A 21,119-nucleotide genomic window follows, 5' to 3' on the forward strand; every position below is an offset into this window, starting at 1 on the left:
GAGAGAATGTGCATTTGTACACATAGGGACAGGAGCATGTATTGAGTTGTCTTGGGGCACCAGGTGAATATTATGGGCAAATTAAATAATACTAAATATGATATTAAATACAAAATAAATATTGTTAAATAAGGATAGTCAAGAGAAATAGCACATGTGACAAGTATGCAGTGTTCCAAAAATTTACATATTTTTCATTCAAATCTTAACAACAGCAACCCCATGAGAGAGGTACTGTCATTTTTCCAGGCTTTTCTAAGACTAGGCTGATACAGAAAGAAGAGGGAAAACAAGTCCAAGTTGACATACCTAGTGAAGTGGCAGAGCTAAATTTAAACCCAGGCAGAGTTTAAAATTCAAGAGTCCTTGCTTTTAAACTGTATATCAAACTGCTTTTACTATCTAAATTGGAATTGAGGTAGAATTTGCCTACAAGCTAATAATTTAAAGATATTTCCAAGGTTTATGCCAAACAGTAGTAAATAGTCAGATGGATGTCAATACCTCTCTTAGAGAAATTATACCCCCAAATTAAAAGCCAAGCCTCTATTTCTATTGTGAATGTTCAATCGATGTGAATGAAATGCCTACACTAGGCCTGGGCATAGTGGTGAACTAGCAGGCACAGTTCCTGCCCTACTAGTGTTCACAGCTGCTGCTTCAAAAACACTGACTATTACATTCAGAGCAGAACACAGAGAAGTTCCTGGACATTCTTGGTCTCCAGAGACGTAACATGTTTCCTAGGATCCTGGTCAGGAGGAAGCTGCCCAACCTATTTTAAATTCTTATTTCATGTCTGTGCCCAGGGAAATAGCTAACCTCAAATTCTCTGCTAACATAGACTAAGCATTGCTTCAAATCTCTCTGAAACTGTTAGCCACGTCATTTATTCATTCTGACTGCTGGATTCTCCCACTGGCTCCATGAAGACCCCTGATTTGGGAGCTGCCTTAAAACCAGACAGATTAGTTTATTGTCCTACAAAGTTAAGCATGACATATGAGTTTGGGGAAAATGGAGATGTGCCTTAAGAAGAAACATTACTTTTTGATCTGGGCAGAAAAACATACATAATCTCTTCTACAGCCTGTAAAAGACATCGTTTTACACATAAAATTGTGTGCAATTGCCCCATACTGCACTAAACATGGTTTTTGAAAATAACAAGTGCTAAAACAAGCTTCTGTATGCTGGTGAGGGCCTCCAGCAACAGGGAATAAAATAAAGCAAATGTAATCTGTGTAAAGTTATGGGTAACAGACATACACTCTTGTTGACATAGTGCCTGTATGGGACAAGTCCTAAACCCTGCAATGGTATGTCATTAGGAACAGAGTCAAAAATGGGCGTGGCACTCATAAAGAAATATGAAACTGAAGGGCCTGGCATAGTATAGAAATTTTTTTAAATTAATGTATATATTTTTTAATTGTGGAAAAGGGTTTTTTCTCTTTTTCTGTGCATTGTTAAACTCTCTTTTCACAATCTGGTGTAAATACGCATACATGGAGATTATGGGGAAGCAACTAAATTTTTAAAACATCTTCAAACACTAAATGAAAGTGGGTTTTTAGACATTTGAAAATTTACCTAATCTGAATATTTGACCAAAAGCACCACTTGGACCTGGCTAGTTCTATAAAAGTACATAAAAGCTCTGCTGACAATTTTAAGGTAAAATAGGACTTGGGTATATAAGAAGAGAAGTGGTGAGGTTTGCCATGCATGATACAGCTCCCAGTTTAAAGTGCCCTGCCATACAAGAACAATAGTAAATCACATACAAAAAAATTTAGAAGGAAAGTTTTTTGTACATTATGGGGAAATTGTTGGCATCTTATGATGGGTCATTTTACCCTTGTTATTAAATGACAGCAATCATTAAAATGCCAAACATATTTTGACAGAATTCACTTTATAAAATGTCAGCAAGTCTGTGTTTTTATTAGTTTGTTCCAAATCAATTTAGAAATTTCAATAGAATGCTTGTAAGTATTCCCCAAGCAATGTCTATTCCTGACTTTCTGCCCAAAAAAAAATTACAAATTAATCAGATTTTCAGATTTCTGCATAATGGCTTTGCACATTTATTGCTTAATCCCATTATAAAATGCCATTATGATTGACACATCGCAGTGGAGATAGAAGTCAATTGAATAATGTGTAGCAGTCAATTTTATTTGTAGCTTAATGTGCTGAAGTATTTTTTCCCCCACATTTCCATTATTTATAAGTCTGTCCCTTTGGAGAATATATAGAAGAATTTGTTTTAAATGAGCCAATAATACCTTCTTTAAAATTTATAAGTGTGACAGAATCATCCTTTTTTCCCTGGTCTTCCATGGCATGCCAGTAAACAGAGTTCTCTTCCACGTGCTATTTGTAGGACAAGTATCAGGAAAGAGCGTCTTGTTAACGAAGTCTAGGAATTAGATTTCAACTACCAAGAAAATAAAAACTACTAACTAAACACCTTCAAAAATTGCTGTTAGCTCTATTTGTTTATTTATTCACATGTTTATTGTTATTGCCACTATCTTACCTGCTATATATTGTCCTGAAACAAAGCACATGAACCCACACAGAGAAAATGTTTAAGAAGTCTTGAAAGCTCTGCTATTTTGGTGGCATTTCATTTTCCATGCTTTGGTGTTCAACAGGATTTCAGCAAAGGGAGTAAATTGTGTTCTATGCTTAACATAGTAGGGCTCCCTGAAGGTAATATGGGGTTCCTGCCATTTCACTTAGCATCCAGGAAGTTTTCTTTAAGAGATCCATTTTCTTTTTTAAGTCATCACATAAGGTGACATTGAAAAAGGCTTTGTTTTTAGGAAAACACATTTATAAGATTCATTGTCTGAAAGGTGTCTGGAGAAGGGTTTAAGTGTATGAAGTCGTATTAAGAGACTTCATCGTGTCTGAGATCATACTTTCTCTGGCTTTGAGAAATCTGATAGGCTGTTGCCCACCTATGCATAAAGGCTACAGTTTCCCACACAAATGGCACACTGGCATACCCCGTGCAAACTGATGTATAGCGCCAGCCTATTAGCACCACTGATGACAGTACCATTTTCCCTGCTGTCATAGCCTCCTACCTCCTGGAATGACTTTGGCCATCCTGAATGTTCATTAGCAAAATTTATGCATTTGATGAGTGACTTGAACACCAGAGCTTTGATAAATTACTCTGGCACATCATCTGTGCCTTAATGTTATGTGATGTTTAGGCTGGGTTGTTTATTAAAGGAGTACCTCTCTTTTGAATTCCAGGGGCCAGAGGAAACCTGGCACTATCAGACCCAAGCACTCCTGACCAACAGCAAGCCAGTCAGACACACCCCCCATTCTCGGTTGGGCCACAGGTCAGTATCTCTCAACTGCTTTCCATTGGGCTGCATAAAAGATGACTTAACCATATAAAGAGCCAAATAAATAATGAGTTCAATCCAATGAACTCTAACAGGGAAAAGATGGTGATAAATATCTGTATGGGAAGCCATCTGACTACATTATTTATTAAATACTATCAAGAAAAAATGTGTTTGCAGAATTTTTCTCTTTTTTTACAGAAAATTATTGGTTTTTATCATTTGGAATCCTGTTTGTTTTTTTCTTCTTAAGACCTACTATGACTACGCTGTTGGTTACTCTGCAATTTGCTAGAAAGTAAAACTTTAATGACTGGATTGTGAAGAAAATTAAGTTATTTCAACCTTAGTATAGCCATTTTTGAAATACAAGATGTGATTTAATATAAAAAAGTTAATGCAATTTTAATGCAAGTTCAGCTTATTGGGTTTGACAATACTGTACATCACATACAGCCTCTGCATTAATAAAGGAATACATTTATTATTTTTTAAAGTCTAATATTTGTTTTTGCAGCCTGGTATGGTTATATGGAGATGTAGAACACAATCACAAAAAGCTGGCCTTTTCTTTTTTTTAACCTCTGTCATTTAGTGTGAAGCTTTCAGAGTTCACCCTAATATTATGGAAAATGAAGTTGCTATTTAAGCCTTTCTCTCTCTTTTGCTGTCATTTTTGTCCCTGGAAATTTCTCACTTCTCAGCACTTTGAGGGCTCACTAGTTCAAGGCTTGAAAACCCAAGTTTAGAGTTTGGGTTGGTCTTGACTTTCTTGTTCTAGTCCAGCAAGTCCATCTATGGTCTCAAATCCCAATGTCCATCTTGGATGCCAAGGGCTCAAATACAGAAATCCTGGGGAGATGTCTACTCTCTTATGAAAGCCCAGAGAAAGTTTACTGGGACTCTCAGAAACCAGCTTTTTCTGGCTATGCCCTTTCTGATTTCATGCTTATGAGCATCTGTGTGTGTGTGAACATACCAGGGGCACATTAGCAAACTCTAAGGCTTCCGGGTTATATACGCTACACAGCAGACCCAGACGGTGAGAGGTGGTGGAGACCATGACAAACTGGAGAGTGCATGCCTGGCTCTGAGTCTGCAAATTCAATTTTTAAAAACCCCAAACCCCCAAATCCATGTCCTGTATATAGTCTGAGGACTACCCATTTGTTTTCCCTGCTATCTTGAATTACTATTTTCAGTGATAGAACACCAGCAATTTAAGGAGCAGCTTATAATTTTGTACTTATTTCTAAAAAATATGTTTATTTTTGTGCTTTAGAGTACTTTAAAAAAAGGCACAGTTAATCTGGGTGAATTTAGCAAAGTCCAGCAAATGTATTAGGAGTTAGGCCCACAGAGACTAGAGAATGTTTCTATAAAACTATGCTGCATGGAGTCCTAAGGCTTCTTCAGAGGGCACCCCAGAAGGGGCATTGAAGGAAGACTATAGGAAATTGTCAAAGAGTGGGCTCACCCCTCCTCTGTCCCATTCTGCATATAAAGCAGCTTCATTTCTCTAAATCTTCTCCATGAATTGAGAAGATGTGATTAGAAGTAGGTGCAATGTGGGCTTTGGAGCAGCCTGTCTGGACTTGAGCCCCTGCCCCCACTAGACATGGGACTTGGGGCAAGTTACTAACCTCCCTGTATCTCAGTGATAGGATAACAATTAATACACACAACAGTACTAGAATAACGCCTGGATGTTAGACACTGGGCTTTGAACTATGTCTATATTAAATTACCTTCTACTTTATAGAATCATACTGCATTAAAACAAAAAAGTTGAAACCCCTCCATAAGGGTTTCATATTGGTTTGTCTGAAAAAAATGGACCTGAGATTATTTCTCACAAATCTCCCACAAGGGTGCAATGAAGGTCCTGGATCATCTGGCCTGGCCAGTGAAGGAATCCTTCCTATGCCACCCTGGTGCAGAGCCCTCCCCAGCTCAGATATATCTGATACCAAAAGTACACACCTATGAGACTGCCTTTCCATGTCAAACAATGACTATTGGCTAAATAGTGGACATAAACATGTATTTTTAATGCTGTTTTAACTGGACAAAGAATGTTAGAGTGATAACAAAGGAAATATTTAAAACATCTTATAATTTATCCTCATTAAATATTTTCATTTTTCTAGTAGTTTTTTTAAGTCTTGTCATTATACATCTATAAGATAATTTTCCATTTTAACAATGATTTCATTATCACTTGCTTAATCATTTTCCACTATATTTCATGTATTCCTATATTAGAAACTTTTTATATTTTTCTAAAAAGGTATCATAATGATTCATTTTAAAGACTAGGTAATATCAAGCTTAGTACGGTAACAAACTATTTTTCAGTATTTATGTATTTTAATATGTAATGCATACTTTCATGCATTTATCTTTTTTCTGTTTGAATTATATCTTCAGCCTATATCCTAAGAGTATATTCTGAGTCAAATTGGGATGAATATTTTTGTAGCTCTTGATGTGGGTCTCCAAATTGCTTTCCAAAAGGCTATGACAGGGTACATGTCCTAAATCCACATAAGAGTGTCGCTATAGACTTACCAGCACTGAGTAAATCTTACATATTACTTCTGTTAATTTCATAGGTGAGAACAGAATTTTATTGCTATTTTTGAACCAAAAAAAGATTCCACAGATCCCAATGAATTCTTTCTGGAATAACACAGAATAAATTAGCAGAGAGTTTAAAAATTATAAGGGTAGAATCAAATAATACATCATTGGAAGAATAACGTATAAGCGTAAGGTGTTACTTTTAAAGGTATTTGAACTCCTTAGGAGATGTTAGAACCAAGTGGAATTTCCCAAAAATATAAGTAAAAGGCTATTTCCATTTTTTTCTTCAATCTGTTTTTTTGTTCTGGACTAGAGCATGTTTCCTTACTACTTGTCCAGGAACTTTACTGACCCTGCATAATGGAAGCAAAAAGTGTTCTAAAGCCTCTCCCTTGGTGCCACTGGAAAGTGAGCTGGGATTATCTGTTTCCTTGCAGCCACTTCTGACAGCACAGCAGTTAACCTCTGCTGTCACTGGCGTGATGCCAGGAAGCACGCCTGCCCTCAACCAGCCTATCCTCATTCCCTTCAACATGGCTGGACAGCTAGGAGGGCAACAAGGACTGGTCCTCACACTGCCTACTGCGAATCTGACCAACATCCAAGGGCTGGTAGCAGCAGCTGCAGCCGGAGGCATTATGACTCTGCCATTGCAAAATCTACAAGGTAAGCCCTTGTGTCTGTGCACCATGTAGGGCTCCGTCCACTGCTCGGTTTTTTCTGCAGTGGACAAGTACCCCAAATGTTGGGTGTGGTTCAGAGCTGCTTCCAGTATAAAGAGTAGGCTTATGGAGGAAGCAATGTTTCAAATTGTCTTGTGAATCCTTAGCTTGCTCAAGCCCTGGGCTTTATCAGTCCTCATTTCCTAAGATTAATTTCAGGTCCTCTGGGAGCAGTTATAAGCATTCATCATCAAAAACTTACATTTAAAATTATTATGTTGTTATTTGAGGACCTGAGTTACAATCTCATGAGTTCTTCAATTTAGCCATCTTCAACAAAAGGTTAGACCTGACCGGTTTGTGCATGAAGTGGTTGAAACATCTCAAGAAGGAATTACTTGGAATATTTAGTTTAATATTATTTTGTTTACTAAGTATATTTCAGTTATAATTATTCAACAAAATTGTATTATTTGAGATCATAGTTTATTATGAGGAAAAAAAGGCACAACTATTGAGTTTTTCTGTTACATGAGCATATAGCAAGAGTTGAATTCTAACTTTACTCAAAAAGGATAGTTTCCTCAACATTATGAAGGTTTTGACTTTTTCTTAAAAAGAGATTTGGTAACACTGACTAATAAACTGGTTTACAAGAGACTCCTTCAGAGGAAATATTTTATGATAGAAAATGACTTGAATATAATTAAGGTACGTAATAAAGAGCAAACAAATTTACTTTGGACTAGGCAAAGATGTTTGTTTTCTCTATCAATATAAATGCTAGTGACTAAATTTCTTTCTGCAGAGTGAGAGTTTGGTTGGGTATATTTTCAGAACAGCCATATAAATTACATTTTTAGTTGATCAAATGTCAGGCCTCCTTAAAACCTACTAAATTGGTCAGAGCATAAATCCACAGATTAAGAAATAAACCAAGTGAAAACTGATTAACTCTTGACCCAAATTTCTTTACAAACTATTATGGTCTAATATCCCATACACTTTTACTCTAATGTTTAAATCAGACTCTCTTCTACCATTAAATTGTGCCAAGAAAACTGCCATTCATCATTCATGCATGCCCAGAACGCATTAATGCACAAGTTTTGCTTGTTTCAAATTTGAGAGTGCCTGGGAAGCCAGGATCTCAAGATTAGGAAAATGTGGCAGGAATAAGCAAGGTGAAAATAAAAGCAACAAAATGTAGGGAGAGACTTTTTAATGTGAGTGAATGATGAAATCTTAATGAAGAAATGGGCATTCTCAAAATGCAACCTTCCACTTGGAACCTTTGCACTTACGGGAATATTAGATATTATAAATAAACATAAGCTTGTGGGGTAGGTCATGAATTAATCCTGCTTGGTTAAAATGGACACCAAAGTCCAAGTCCAAAAGACTAGGCTTGTTTTATCTTTATTACAGTTTGATATTCTTAGGGCTTTGTTACTTTGTTGTTTTAAGGGTTCGGAATTAGTTACTGGTCTAGTATGAACTTCCAAACTTTCATCGAGTTTCTCTCTTTCTCTCAATATAAAATTTAGTATGAGCTTATAGTTTGGAATTTTGCTCTTTTTGGCATCTTTGGTTTCAGAAAATAATCCTAAAGTTTAGCTCTTTTTGTCCCTTGGTGCTTCTCACATAATTTCCCTATGGCCTCATCTTCAGAAGTGCTTTGGAGTTGATGGTCAAGATCTTGTCTACCACACAGCCAGTAAGGCAACATGTCTCTTTGTTTCCATCTTTGAAATGATGTTGGGAGGGGTGCCAAGGTCACTAAAATGAAAAATGCCCAGTTGCAAGTCAGTTACAGTAAAACTTCCTCATTAGTCTGAATACTCCAACCCCTCCCCAATATCCTTTTCTTTAATATCCTTATGAATGAATCCTAACTTCCAAAACACTGTAGGGATCCAAGAAAGTTCTGTCTTCCAGTTTTCTTTGGCTTTTCTGTTTCTTTCATGTCTGTCCACATAATATCTTCACCACCCAGACCTCCCTAGTCTAAGAAATGACCAACCATCCTGGTGTCCTTGGGGGTGGGGGTTCTCTTGGGAAGTGGGACTTCTGTGAAACCAAGAAAGTCCCAAGCAAACCAGAAAGAGCTGGTTACCATGCAAGGAATCCAAGGGCAATAAAGATGGTGATAAAGAAATGTCTCATCTCCAAAGTGCCCAATATTGGTGTCTACCACCCAAAGGGCAGTGCCAGTCAGTCACTTTGTCAGCCCAGTGATAATCTCACCACCTTTAGGAAACTGCTGCCCTTGACAGTCCTCTTTCAAGGGCACTGATCTTATAAATGGGCTATACAATACCTCAGAAGGAGTCCTTATACACATTTATATAGTCAACAGGGTAGAATGCTCTGCCCCCTCCCTATGGTCCAACTCTAAACAATGAGCACAATAACTTTAGCCTCAGGCTTCTAAGAGTCTTTGGAAATAACCAATAAGTCTGTCCCCCTGTAATAGATACCCAACCTTATCAGGTGGTTTTATAAGACATATTTGATGGGTCAGTGTGAAGGGAAGGAATTTAAGTGTTAAACCCCTAGTCTGAAGTGGGCCTGCTCCTCTCTGACAGGCTTAGTTCTGGGGGGTTTCCCTTTCGTCACTGTGAAAGGTTAAGGTTTTACTCATGAAACAATTTGACTAGCTGCAATTGTTGCTGACTATTCTCCCACTTTGTTTTGCCCAACCCTCCAGCCTGTCTGTTCTTCTAACACCAAAGCAATGAATTTTAAAAGAAAAAAAAATTATATCAGTTTTTTAATGGTTTAGAACTCAGGGATATATTTTCAAGTATTTTCCTCTTTACTAAAGAGATTGAGAGCTAGTTCATTTACATTTCTTATCAAGTGACAAAGAATAGCCCTCAGAGCCTTGGAGGCCATGATTCATGCATGTATTTTAATGAGTACTAATGACATGATATTACACAGGCAACTTTCTTGACTCAGGCAGCAAGAGTTCTGTTACAATCTCTTCTAAGCATGGTCCCCAGACCAGTGGCATCAGCACTTATGGTAGTTTATTAGAAATGCAGACTCTCAGGCTCCACCCCAGGCCCACTGGACAGAATCTTCATTTTTAGAAGATTCCCAAGTGATTCTTATATACACTAAAGTTTAACAAAAGCTGGTCTAGGGAGCTTTTTCAAAACTTATTCAGCAGCTCTGCCACCATCTCTGGATTCTGAGCATCTCAGGGTGGTGGGGAGCCATGTCACTGTGATAAGTGTCCTCATTAATTTTCCTGCTGTCCCTCACCACCCCAGGCCTCTAAATGAGGGTAATGACTGAAAATACGAATTTAGTTGGGAATATTTCTGCTTCTGTCAGGACATTTATGTCCCCAAGACTAAGAGGTGTTCTCTTGCATAATTAAAGTATTATTGAAACCATTGCTCTGAGATTTTATCCACCAAAAGCTTTTCATTGTTGAGAGAGAAAATCCATCTACATGGCCTGTGACCATTTGCCCTTCTCGGATCCTCCCATGCAAGAAAGAGATGCGCTCCTGTCTCATCAATGGTAGGATCATTTTGTAAGAAAATAGATGGGAATAGGAAGTTAAAAATCTTACAGAACTTTTGGAATAGCCCTGCAGTCCTGCCTCAGGGTTGGTGGAACAAGTTTTGGGAATTAGACAATCCAGTGCACCAATAGGCTGCAAGCTGTATCATTCTCCCCTCTGAGCAGGCAGATCCTGACCTCTTCACCCAGGGTGACTAATAACTTGTCTCCTCTCCTCCTGCTCCTCCTCTTGCCTGTCCTCTACTGCATTGGCTGCCACTTTGGCTAACTCATTATTTGGTTCACTCATGTCCCATTTTGTCTTCTTAGAGTACATGCATCTTTCCAAATCATGCACCTCTGTGAGATTTCCAGTGTTATTTCTATCTTCACATCTGTATCTTTATCCCTATCTCCACATCTGTCTAAAATCCAAACTCCCCAAAACTCAAGTTCTTGTTGGGATCAATCTTTTCATTCTTGGCTACCTCATCAGTCACTGACCAGACTAGAGATTGACTGGCCTGTGTTGAAGTGTCCAGTCCTGTCCAATAGCTGCAATGTGGGTTGGATGATGTGGTATGGAATACGGGCAACATGTTTAAGAAACATGCTAGGGCTCCCCTCAAAAGCAGAGAGGGCTCTGAGTAGGATGTATGTTGGCCTGTCCACTGGAATTACTTACAGACGTGTAAGGACCTCCTATGGGCATGGTTTGAGATTGAGACAAACTCTGAACTCAGAGATGCCAAAGGTGGGGTCTAGGTTCTGTCTATTTTAAAGGAAGTCCTTAGGAGTTCTGGCTTGGATTCAAGCCCAGAAATGTTCTAAACTCAAAATAGACCTAGAAATGAAGTTGGTGAAGTTCGTGTTGTCTCCTGTGTTACTTTTGAGAGCCCCTTTCCCTTCCACAAGTGCCTCCTACTGGCACTACTTTGGGTCCCTCCATTCTTGTGTCCTTTGCTGTGTGTTCATGAGGATTTGGTTTTAGCTGATTGTTAGCAAACCCAAATTGTTTACCTGTGAAATAAGACTAATAATGCTGATAAACCCCAGAGAAAAAAAATGATTAAGTTTGCTCTGTCACATACTTTTATGAACTTCTTTAAAAATCAGTGTCTCCTGTTTTACTTTAATTATTTTGAAATACTGATAGCTGTACTAAAAATATAACTTGCATTTGTCCTAGTATAGGAATTGGATGATTATTTGATGTGGTAAAATAAAGTTCTCACTATGGAACTCATGGAAATGTACTGGATTTTTTGCTTTTTTTAGGTTTAAGGAGAAAATGTAGATAAATACAGCCTTAACATATAACAACAAGTAGCGAATGGGTTACTGGGACAGCAGAGGTGGGTCTGTATATAGAACAGATCATTCAGGCTAGTGACTTGTTCTCACCATACAAGCCCAGTGGGGTAACCCACTAATCACTGTGGGCAACATAAATGGAGAATAGAAATGTGCTACCTAGGAGATTTATACCAAACTGTGAACATTCCAGTTAACTCCAGCATAACATTTAAATTAATAACCAAAAGTACATTAAAGAGTACTGCTTAATCTGAACATGGAAAAGCAATTAGATTCAAAGCAAGTTGAAACTCAAGACCAAGGATGGTTTTTTCTGCTCTTAGCACTGGCAGGAAACCTGCCCTGGTTTGCTCTGACCTCCAAATTAAAAGCTATGCCAAGTAAAGTTGTGGGAACAGTTTTGAGGTTAGGAATTTCATGTGCAAGTTACATATTATTTTCTTTTTGTTGTTGTTGTTTTAATTGAGGTTTTATTTACATACAATAAAATACATGACTCTTAAGTGCTCAACCAATGAGTTTTGATAATTGTATACATCCCTGCAACCTCCATCCACCGCAGTCATTACATAAAATATTTAATTATCCCCCAAAATTTCCCTTGTGTCCCTTTGCAGTCAATCTCCTCCCTCCAATGAGGCTACCCTGATCTGCTTTCTGTCACTATCCATTAGTTTTGTCTGTTCTAGAAATTCATATAAATGGATTCATACAGTATGTATTCTTTCACGTCTGGCTTTTCTTGCTTGGCATAGTGTCTTTGCGATTCATTCGTATTGTTGTGTGGATCTGTAGTTTCTTTCATTTTCAAGTAGTGTTCCCCCATAAGACTATGCTACATTTTGTTTATCCATAACTATTCCTGTGTCCTAGTAGGCAGACATTTTGAAGGTCCTCTCCCCTGGGAACAGGGAGAGGGTCCTCTATTGAGCGTCTCTAAGGGAAGACCCTTGGCCACTCTTCTCCTGGGCACTTAGCTACTCTGCTGTGAGATTCTTCCCTGTTCATTACCTTCCTTGGCCACATCTGAAGAAAAGGTTGAGGAATATACCATTTTTTGTAGGCTCTCTCAGCTGATGTATGGCTTATGGAAGCTTGGGGGCCAGCAGTTGCTTAAAGTTTTCAACAGTTAAAGACTTGTAGCTTCTTTGGGAATCTCATTCTCTCAGAAACCAAGAATGCTTCTGATCTTTTGTTTTGAATCAGTTTCATGAGTCAAAGGTTTTTCCAAGATATACATCTTCAGTATAATTTATATTGCTTTCTCACCTCCACAACTCTCTCTTTCAATTCATCAGCCTTGGTGTGAGGGCATCTGGCCTCCCTGGTGTTCTTTGAATACGGTCCTACCCAAGAACCGTTCCTCAGGCTGTTCCCTCTGCCTGAAGCACTTCTCCCCCAGAAAGCATCAAAGCTACTATCTTCCTTGTACTTCCCTCAAATTTCTGTTCTCCCTTACTCGCTTTCCTTTATTTCTTTTTTTTTTTTTCCATAGCATGTATTACCTTCTACATAGCCTTGAAATCTCAAAAGTGACTCAGGTTTTTTTTTTCCTTCTTTATTTTTAAACACTTTGGGTCATGCCTACTAGTGTAGTCATGTAAAGCAGTGGAGGCTGCCCTGCAATGTATGGTCCTGGTGCTGTAGAGGAGCATTTCCCATGTAAGGTATTAATATGTACTGTTTCTGTCTGGCCCTGCCCCTAGGACATAAGCCCCATGACAGGCATCTTTGTTTGATTCAGTGATGTGGTCCAAGCACTAGAACAGTGCCTGGCTCATAACAGGTGCTCAAGAATAAATGAATGGATGGAAGGATGGAAGATGGATGCATGGATGGATGGATAGATAAGTGAATTTTGAAGAATTAGTAAGTTAGTCAAGTGAAGAGAAGTCCAGGGGACATTCAATATAGAGACAAAGGAATGAAGAGCATAAAGTCTCTAAGAGTTCTATGAACAGCTTTGGTTGTTGTTGAAGTGAAGATAAGGGAGTCTGAGGTGGCAATAATGAGGAGCAGGAAGGAGTGACACAGGAGGGCCTTCTCTGCCTTTCCTGAGCATGCTCAGTGGCCATTATAGGGCCCAATGTATTAGAAACAAAGGTACTTAAGGAAATGCAATTATGCCATGATATTTACATAGATATATGTTTGCATTTACTTAATTATATCTCTCTAATTCCAAGAGTTTGAAACACCTTGTAAAATAAGGAGTGTGAAAGACCAAAAACTGTTTATTAGGGGGGAAAAACCCCAACCTATACACAGGTTTGGAACCAGAGGACAAATCAAAAGGGCAGACACATCATGTTACATAGTTTTAATTATCTAATAGTAAAAAGAATCATACCAGCTTAACAAGAAATAGCCTTATCTATTTTTGTTTTTGTTTTTTACTAATTTAATCAATTACTAAGCAAATATTGATTGAGTTTTCATACTCAATAGTGTACTAGTCCATGATCTTGATTTAGAATACAGAGAGCCCCTGACGGCACTTCTCTGCTAGTCCAGGGATTAATGCAGATGGAGGGGATGAGGGTGGCAAGAGGGGGACATAGTATATTTTGTACAGGGTCATCTGTATCAGTCTCTTCACTGGACAGAGACCAAGAGGAAACAAGGGACCTGGGAAAAGTGTCCCACAGAGAATTTCTAAGTGCTAGGAAAAGTTAACCAAAGATTCTCAATAAAGAAACACTGAACGACCTGATGGATAGATGTTTGTATCTTTAGCTTTCACTAGGTTATGCTCCAGTTACAAACATGTACAGATTCTCACTGAGATATAACAGAGATTTATTGCTTTATTTCATAATACATGCTGGCTGCAGGTCAGCCATGGCTCTGCTGTACATCTTCATTCTAGGAATTCTGAGCTTTGGCTCACAAGTGGCCCACATCACTTCCACTCACATCTTCTTGGTCAGGCAGGTCACCTGGTCAGGCCTGCAGCCAGTGGGACTGAAGGCACTTTTAAGGAGAGGGTGCTTTTCCTGCATGTAATTGGAAACAAGGTGCTACGTTGTTCGATGGCCACTGCACTGAAGATAAACCTAAAGAGGATGTGACTTCGGAGAGCTTTGATTCCTTCCAACGCAGATTCTATAATTCCATTAGGTGAGTCCACCAGGTTGCTTGGACTATCTGCGGGGTTCCTTACAACACCATACATTCTTAAAGTGCATTTCTTATGTTTATCAAATTCAAATAAATGTAAAAGTGGATAATAAATATGTGGGACAATGGGGAATATTTAAAATGGAAAACGAGAACATATAAATAGGACTCCATGTATGCAACATTAAAGAAAGGCTAAACTATAGGGACAGAAAAAGACCATTAGTAACCAGGGGTGGACATGAGTGGGGTAGGAAGAGGAGTTCACTGTGAAGGAGTTCAAGGGAATTTGAGGGCTCATGAAACTCTTCTCTGTGTTTATCATGGTGGTGGTTACAAGATACATACATTTATCAAATTTGTAAAACTGTCCATGAGAAAGGGTAAATTTTATGTTTGTAAAATATACCTCAATTTTTTCAAAAAGAGAAAAAATAAATGAATGTTGTGGTGTTTATAAAATACCAACTTCTTTTAAAACATTAAAAATCATGAGTGAGTACCAAACTGCTAATGAAATGAAATCTAGGAAAATCCTCATGAAAATGAGAAAGTCAAGTTGTCCCATTGTAGAAAGTGTTAATGGCTCTATTTCTCAGAGACAGATGCTAACACTAAAATAGTAAAGATTTCAAATGCACATAATTTGATCCCAATTCTTTAAAAGAAGTCTGTCCCCCCACACACTCATAGCACAGAAAAAGGAAAAGAAAAATACTATTTACAACAAAGTATTACTGTAGACTCTAGACAGTGAGATGTTAAGGGTGATTGCTTTTTTTCTTAAAGATTCTACATTAATAAGTATTATTTCAAAATCAGAATACTGTGTATTCATTAAGGTGAAAGATCATATCAAAAGCATCATTACTAGCATTGACAAGGTTAAGTGTATGGGTCTGCTGTCTTGATCTTCTAAGCACCTTTGTAAGAAAGCATCTCTCAATTCAATGTTGGATTATTTTTCACATTAAAAACAATACAACCACAAAGCAACTCTACACATTCATTTTGTATGAGCAACATTTAATATTAATAAAATTGCCTTTAAATGCCTTGATTTTATTGACCACAGGAAAAATTGTTGGTGGGGAGTGGTTGGGGAGTGGGGATGTGGACTGATCATTCTGGTACCATTCTTGAAGAAGAAAACAAGTAGGCAGCCATGTGCAATGCTATTCCTTTTGATTTACTTTTAAGCTAGTCTCATGATGACCACACTCAGAAAGTCGCATCCCTATGGGCATCATGAACATGTGAGCAGAGGTCTAATGTCACTCAGAGAAGGGACAAAAGAAAATGCAGTACCTTCTACAGAAATGAGGAGAATAGACTCTGGCTTTTAGTATTGTATGTAACGATTTCTCTGCCTCAGGTTAGTGGCTTGCTCACAAAGTCCAATATTAAAAATACTTAGTACATAAATTCATATTTGCAGTGTTATTCAGAAGAGCCCCACATTACATGCCATACAATAACACCAAATCCACCATAAAGAAGTTATGAAAAGTTGTTGCAACATGTCTTCCTTTGGCATTTTTTTAAACCTCCATATCTCCAAAGCTCCAGACGTTTTATTTAAAGTACCTGGAGAACCTGTTCTGCAGTACATTATCCTTGAAGCAGGCGTTGCTGAGGCACTGGGGCATGGATTAAACTGGAAGCGCATGAATGAGGAGTATGACTAGTATACTGTGTACTTAAAGATACTGTCAATGGAATAAAACATTGTCAAAGGATAATGGTTTCCAGCTGCCACATAAATGTCAAAGCAAAGCCAAAGCATTTATTTTCAAAGCAAAAGGCAGGGAAGTAGTGTGATCCCTAGTTTGCACATAATAAAACTGTAAATCCATCAGGGCTCTTGATGGCATCTAGCAATGTATCTACACTGGGATGTGCAGACTGGATTAGATTCCAAGCCAGACATCCGATTCCAGATGGCTTCCATTGGAATGGCACTGGTGCCTAAAAGGGGGAAGACTTGAAATGCTTCTCAATTTCACTCCATTATCATGGATGAGGGGGAACTGGGGTTATTTGTTCAAATTTTCTCCAGAATCAAACAGAGGGAACTTCTATATCTGCAGAAAGTTGGGAGGCAAGGAGTGGGGAGGTACTGAAAACAGTGAAGTTAGAGGTGGTCCCCAATTCCCCTCTGCCCATTGTTTAGAGATCAGAGAGCTAATACTTTCTAAGAAAGTCATATCTTCTCTTATGTGTGCACTTATTGCAGGGCAGATTCCCAGTGAGAGGTCACAGCTATTATTTCTCAGTCCTGTCTAGGAAAAAGCTAAACCTTATTTCTTTCCATGAACTGTGCACAATGATTGCTCAAATTCACAAATATTTACTAAGCATCTGCTATTTGCCAGGCACTGTGGTAGACACTCCCGTCTAGTTAGGAAAGAGGCTTTTACAGTGATCCAGGAAAGAAAGGATGTTGGTGTCACTGATGAAGGGCAGAGGACTGATTTAGCAGACGTGAACAAGGTGGTTTTGGTAGGACTTGGTGATGACTTAAATGTAGAATGATAAGAGAAAAGAGAGAGATTGCTAATTCGGTTTGACATTATTAATACAAGTTTCCTGCCAAAAAATTTAAATGGGGCTACAAGTAACCAGTTGGAAATACGTGGATCTAAAACTCAGAATGGAACTGGTGGTGGAGATCCTGGAACTATCGACATATGTGACCATAGCCAGGGAGAAAAGAAACTTCTAGGGGAAAAGAGGTTAGGGAAGGAACACAGCAATTTAAACCACCAGCAGAGGAAGATGCAGACCCAGGGGAGACTGAGAAAGAATTCCCAACATGTGTGGTTGTTCTGCATCAGGTTGGGCTTGAACTCCTGTAATTCCCTGGGTCTAATACTCTATTATGGGACATAATCTATGCATTCATGGTGAAATTTTTGATTTTGCTTACTATTATATAACCAGAGTGCAACAAGAAGAAGCCAAAAATGTAACTGTCAGTTTGTTTTTTATCTTCTAAAGACATGCCAAGTTTCCATGTATAAAGAAGATATTTTAAGAGCTTGTACATAAAAGCTTCAACGGTGTTTGCTCTTTTGCTGAAAAGTAATTCAGTTGATTTAGATCTATTATTTAAAAATGTACCTTGAGCCTTAATATTTCAAAATGAAAATGTTTAAGGATTTTTTTCCTTTCTTCTTTTTAAAGCACTTTGGTTCATGCCTACTGTAGCCACACAGGGCAGTGTCATGCTTGGTGCTAGAGAAAACGATGTCTGTGCTTGAGAAAACTATAGTTTAGATAATATAGTTTTAATTTTTGGGAATGGTTTGTCTTAGAAAATTATGTCTTACTGTAAGCAAAATTAATCTCTGAAAACCTTTTGTTTCTACATTAATTTTTTTCCTTGGGTGTAGTCTCCCAAATTATATTAATCAACTGTGCTCACCAAGTTTATAGCCAAAAATACCCCCCAAAAACAAAAACAACTTAGTATGTTTGCCATTTGTCACAGGGCTAAGATTAGCACGAACATGCATGTGCATTAACACCTTCTTACGCATCTCAGTTCCCCTGTGTGCCATTATTTTAGAAATTCTTAGCAGAATACACACACACACACACACACACGCACGCACGCACGCACACGCACACATATGTATATATATATTCAGCATTTGACATAAGATAATTTGAGTTTGCTGTGTTTGGAAAATAACTCACATGGGAGAAAGTTGCATTAAATAAATAATAGAGATAAAATTTATACTTCCATATATTTCAAAGCTAATGTCACTAACTTACAATGGAATTGTAACATGAAGACACAGTGCTATAATTTGATTGATTTGTTTTGACAGCAGCCAAATAATTGAGAGTGAAAGGTGTCAGCACAGATGAAATATTGTATAAGCCATGTTCAGAAGGCAACCCCGGCAGCAGCAGCAACTGGAGTTTTATTTCCTTTGATTCCATACTGGTACTCACCTCCAGTTTATTATAAAACCATGAAAGGTGTACTACTTCCCCAATTAGGGAGACTTTTATGGAGAGGCTAGAAATAGAAGTTTGTCAAATAGTTGAACAATAGATATAGACAAAAAGATTGAAGATGGCTGCAGTGTGCTGAGCTTAATTATATCAGCCTTTCCCTTTCTTTTGCAAGTTGCTTTCCTGAATGCTACCTTATTTTGAAGGGGTTCTGAGTGAGAGCAAATGTTAGGTCCCATTTTCCAACCTCTTGACAACACATGGGCAAAAGAGAGGGGTGTGCATATCACCATCTCTCAGCCTAGGTAGGGCATTTACCCAACTAAAAACCCAAATACCTGGTAAGAATAAGATTTGAGGTTTCAGTTAATAAGAAGCTAAATGGTCCAGAGAGGATTAACTAAGGAGAAAGCCTCTGCCCATAGATAACCTTTGAGCATGGTAGTTAAGAGCTTGGACCATCAGTCATATTAACCTGGTTTAATGCCAGCTCTACAGCTTGCTAGATGTGTAACTTGGGCAAAGAACTCTGATTTCTATTTCCTTTCCTCACATATATTGTTTTAATATTATTAATGAGTATTTTATATCTGGAAAAAATGTTTATTGGTATTTCTTTAAAAGTTTTTTTTTTCCTGCAGCCCTGACTGTGGGTCAGCGGGGTGGGCATCATCCCGAAAGCGGAAATGTCTCCGGTTTGATTTCTGGTCAGGGCACATGCCCTGGGTTGTGCACTAGGTTCCCTTTTGGGGGTGTGTGAGAGGCAACAGATTGATATTTCTTTGGCACATTGATGTTTCTCTTCCTTTCTCTTTCCCTTCTCCTTTTTCTAAAAATTAATAAATAAAATCTAAATTTTTTTTTCCTTCAGATATTTTACAAGGTGGTTTTAATGACTGAAGGTAGACTGTACAGAACATGCTAGTGTAATGGCTGACACTTTGTAATTGCACAGTGAGTGAGGGCTACTTTAATTAAATAGAACTGCAAAGTCCAGTATGGTAGCCAGGAGATACGTTGCAAATGTAAAATTCACACACCGTGCAAAAACATCTGATTAATATCTTTATTTTGGTAACATGTTAAATTGATATTTTGGATATATTAGGTCAAATATATTATTAAGATTAATTCACTTGTTTTTTTTTTACATTCTTAATATGGATACTAGAAACTTTTAAATTATATGTGGCTTACATTGTGGCTCACATATTTCTACTGGATAGCACTGGCCTCGTGTGGAGGATCTCCATAAATCTCACATATATGGGGCACTGTTTAAAGGCTGTGTTCATTGAAATAGAAATAATTAGCACACATTTGAATTTTGGACCGCCAAACAGAAAAGTCACAAAGTCTTGTCTTTGGTACAAAAATTAGAGAGAGCCCATTTTTGTAGGTCTTCTGGGATGGTTTAGGAACTGTCAGATTTTTGTCCATATAGAAAGAAAAAAAGATGAAATTTTTATGAACAATTTCTATTGATTAAAATCTAAAATTCTCTTTTATTTGAAACATTATTATACTTTATAGTTTCAAATATAAAGGAAAATATATAATAAAATGACCTAGAATTTTAAAATATTAACATTTTGCCACATTTGCTTAAAATCTTTTATCTTAAAAATGAAACACTATAAATAATGCTAAAATCCTCCTTTACTTCTCCTGCTCCCCACAGCCATTCCACAGCATTCCTTCCCTCCTAGAAAGTAGCCACTATCTGTCCAGTGCATGTGTTTATAAATTTACTAAATATACTTGAAATATATAATATTATTTTGGATACATTACAAATTTACATAATGAAAGCACATTCTATGTTTTTGTATCCTGCCTATTTCTTTCAACATTTTGCTTTTGAGATTTATCTATGTTGATACATGTAGATAGTGATATCATTGAATTTATTTTGATTATTTTGTGGGGTTTTTTAACCATGCTTTTTCTGCCCTTTTCCTCTTGTCTAGTATTCTAAGGGATTTATCAAATATTCTTTTTTCCAATTACTGAATTAGAAGTTAAACATCTATTTTTATTCTTTTAGTTGGAACCAGTATATTTTGAACATGCTTTTGCTTTAAAGAGTCAAATCAATATATTCATTTTTCTCTCCCTCACAACAATCACAACTTATTGATCATTCCTTCCAATCTTCTATCATATTATTGCCCAGCATTAATTATTATTAAAATTATTTTGTTTACAAGATCACTTAGCCTTCATTACCTTTGCAAAATTTTTTACTCATCATTATATCTTATATCCCATTCATTACTTCCAGACCTTTCTTATCTTTTTCAGTGAAGGCCTCTGAGTGATAAACTGAATGTTATTTGTTTGAAAATGCTCCTTTTGCCCTTATTTTTATTGTTTAGCTGGGTTTAGAACTCTAGGTTAATAGTTATTATTTTTAGCAAATGAAGAAATTATGTTCTGGCTTCTATTTTTTGCTGATAATAAATATGTTGTCATCTGTCATTCCTTCATAGATAGAATGCTTTTTTTAATTTTATTTTTTAACAGTGTTTTTTCATTTTTATTGTAGTTTTTTCCATTACCCCTTAAATTG

The 21,119-nt window shown here is 37.4% G+C and overlaps 1 protein-coding gene across 1 annotated transcript in view; it reads left to right on the forward strand.

Moving 5' to 3' along the window:
• The window catches only part of POU6F2 (POU class 6 homeobox 2), a 514,892-nt gene that overhangs the window by 225,635 nt on the left and 268,138 nt on the right, over positions 1-21,119 (forward strand). Inside the window, exons 3-4 of the mRNA XM_054564576.1 lie at positions 3,277-3,368; positions 6,398-6,626. Coding sequence (XP_054420551.1) covers positions 3,277-3,368; positions 6,398-6,626 — 321 coding nt within the window. The remainder of the gene's footprint in view (positions 1-3,276; positions 3,369-6,397; positions 6,627-21,119) is intronic.

Source organism: Pteronotus mesoamericanus, unplaced genomic scaffold (assembly GCF_021234165.1).
Source record: "Pteronotus mesoamericanus isolate MK-2021 breed Mesoamerican mustached bat unplaced genomic scaffold, CSHL_Meso_final scaffold_85, whole genome shotgun sequence".
Taxonomy (NCBI): Eukaryota; Metazoa; Chordata; class Mammalia; order Chiroptera; family Mormoopidae; genus Pteronotus; species Pteronotus mesoamericanus.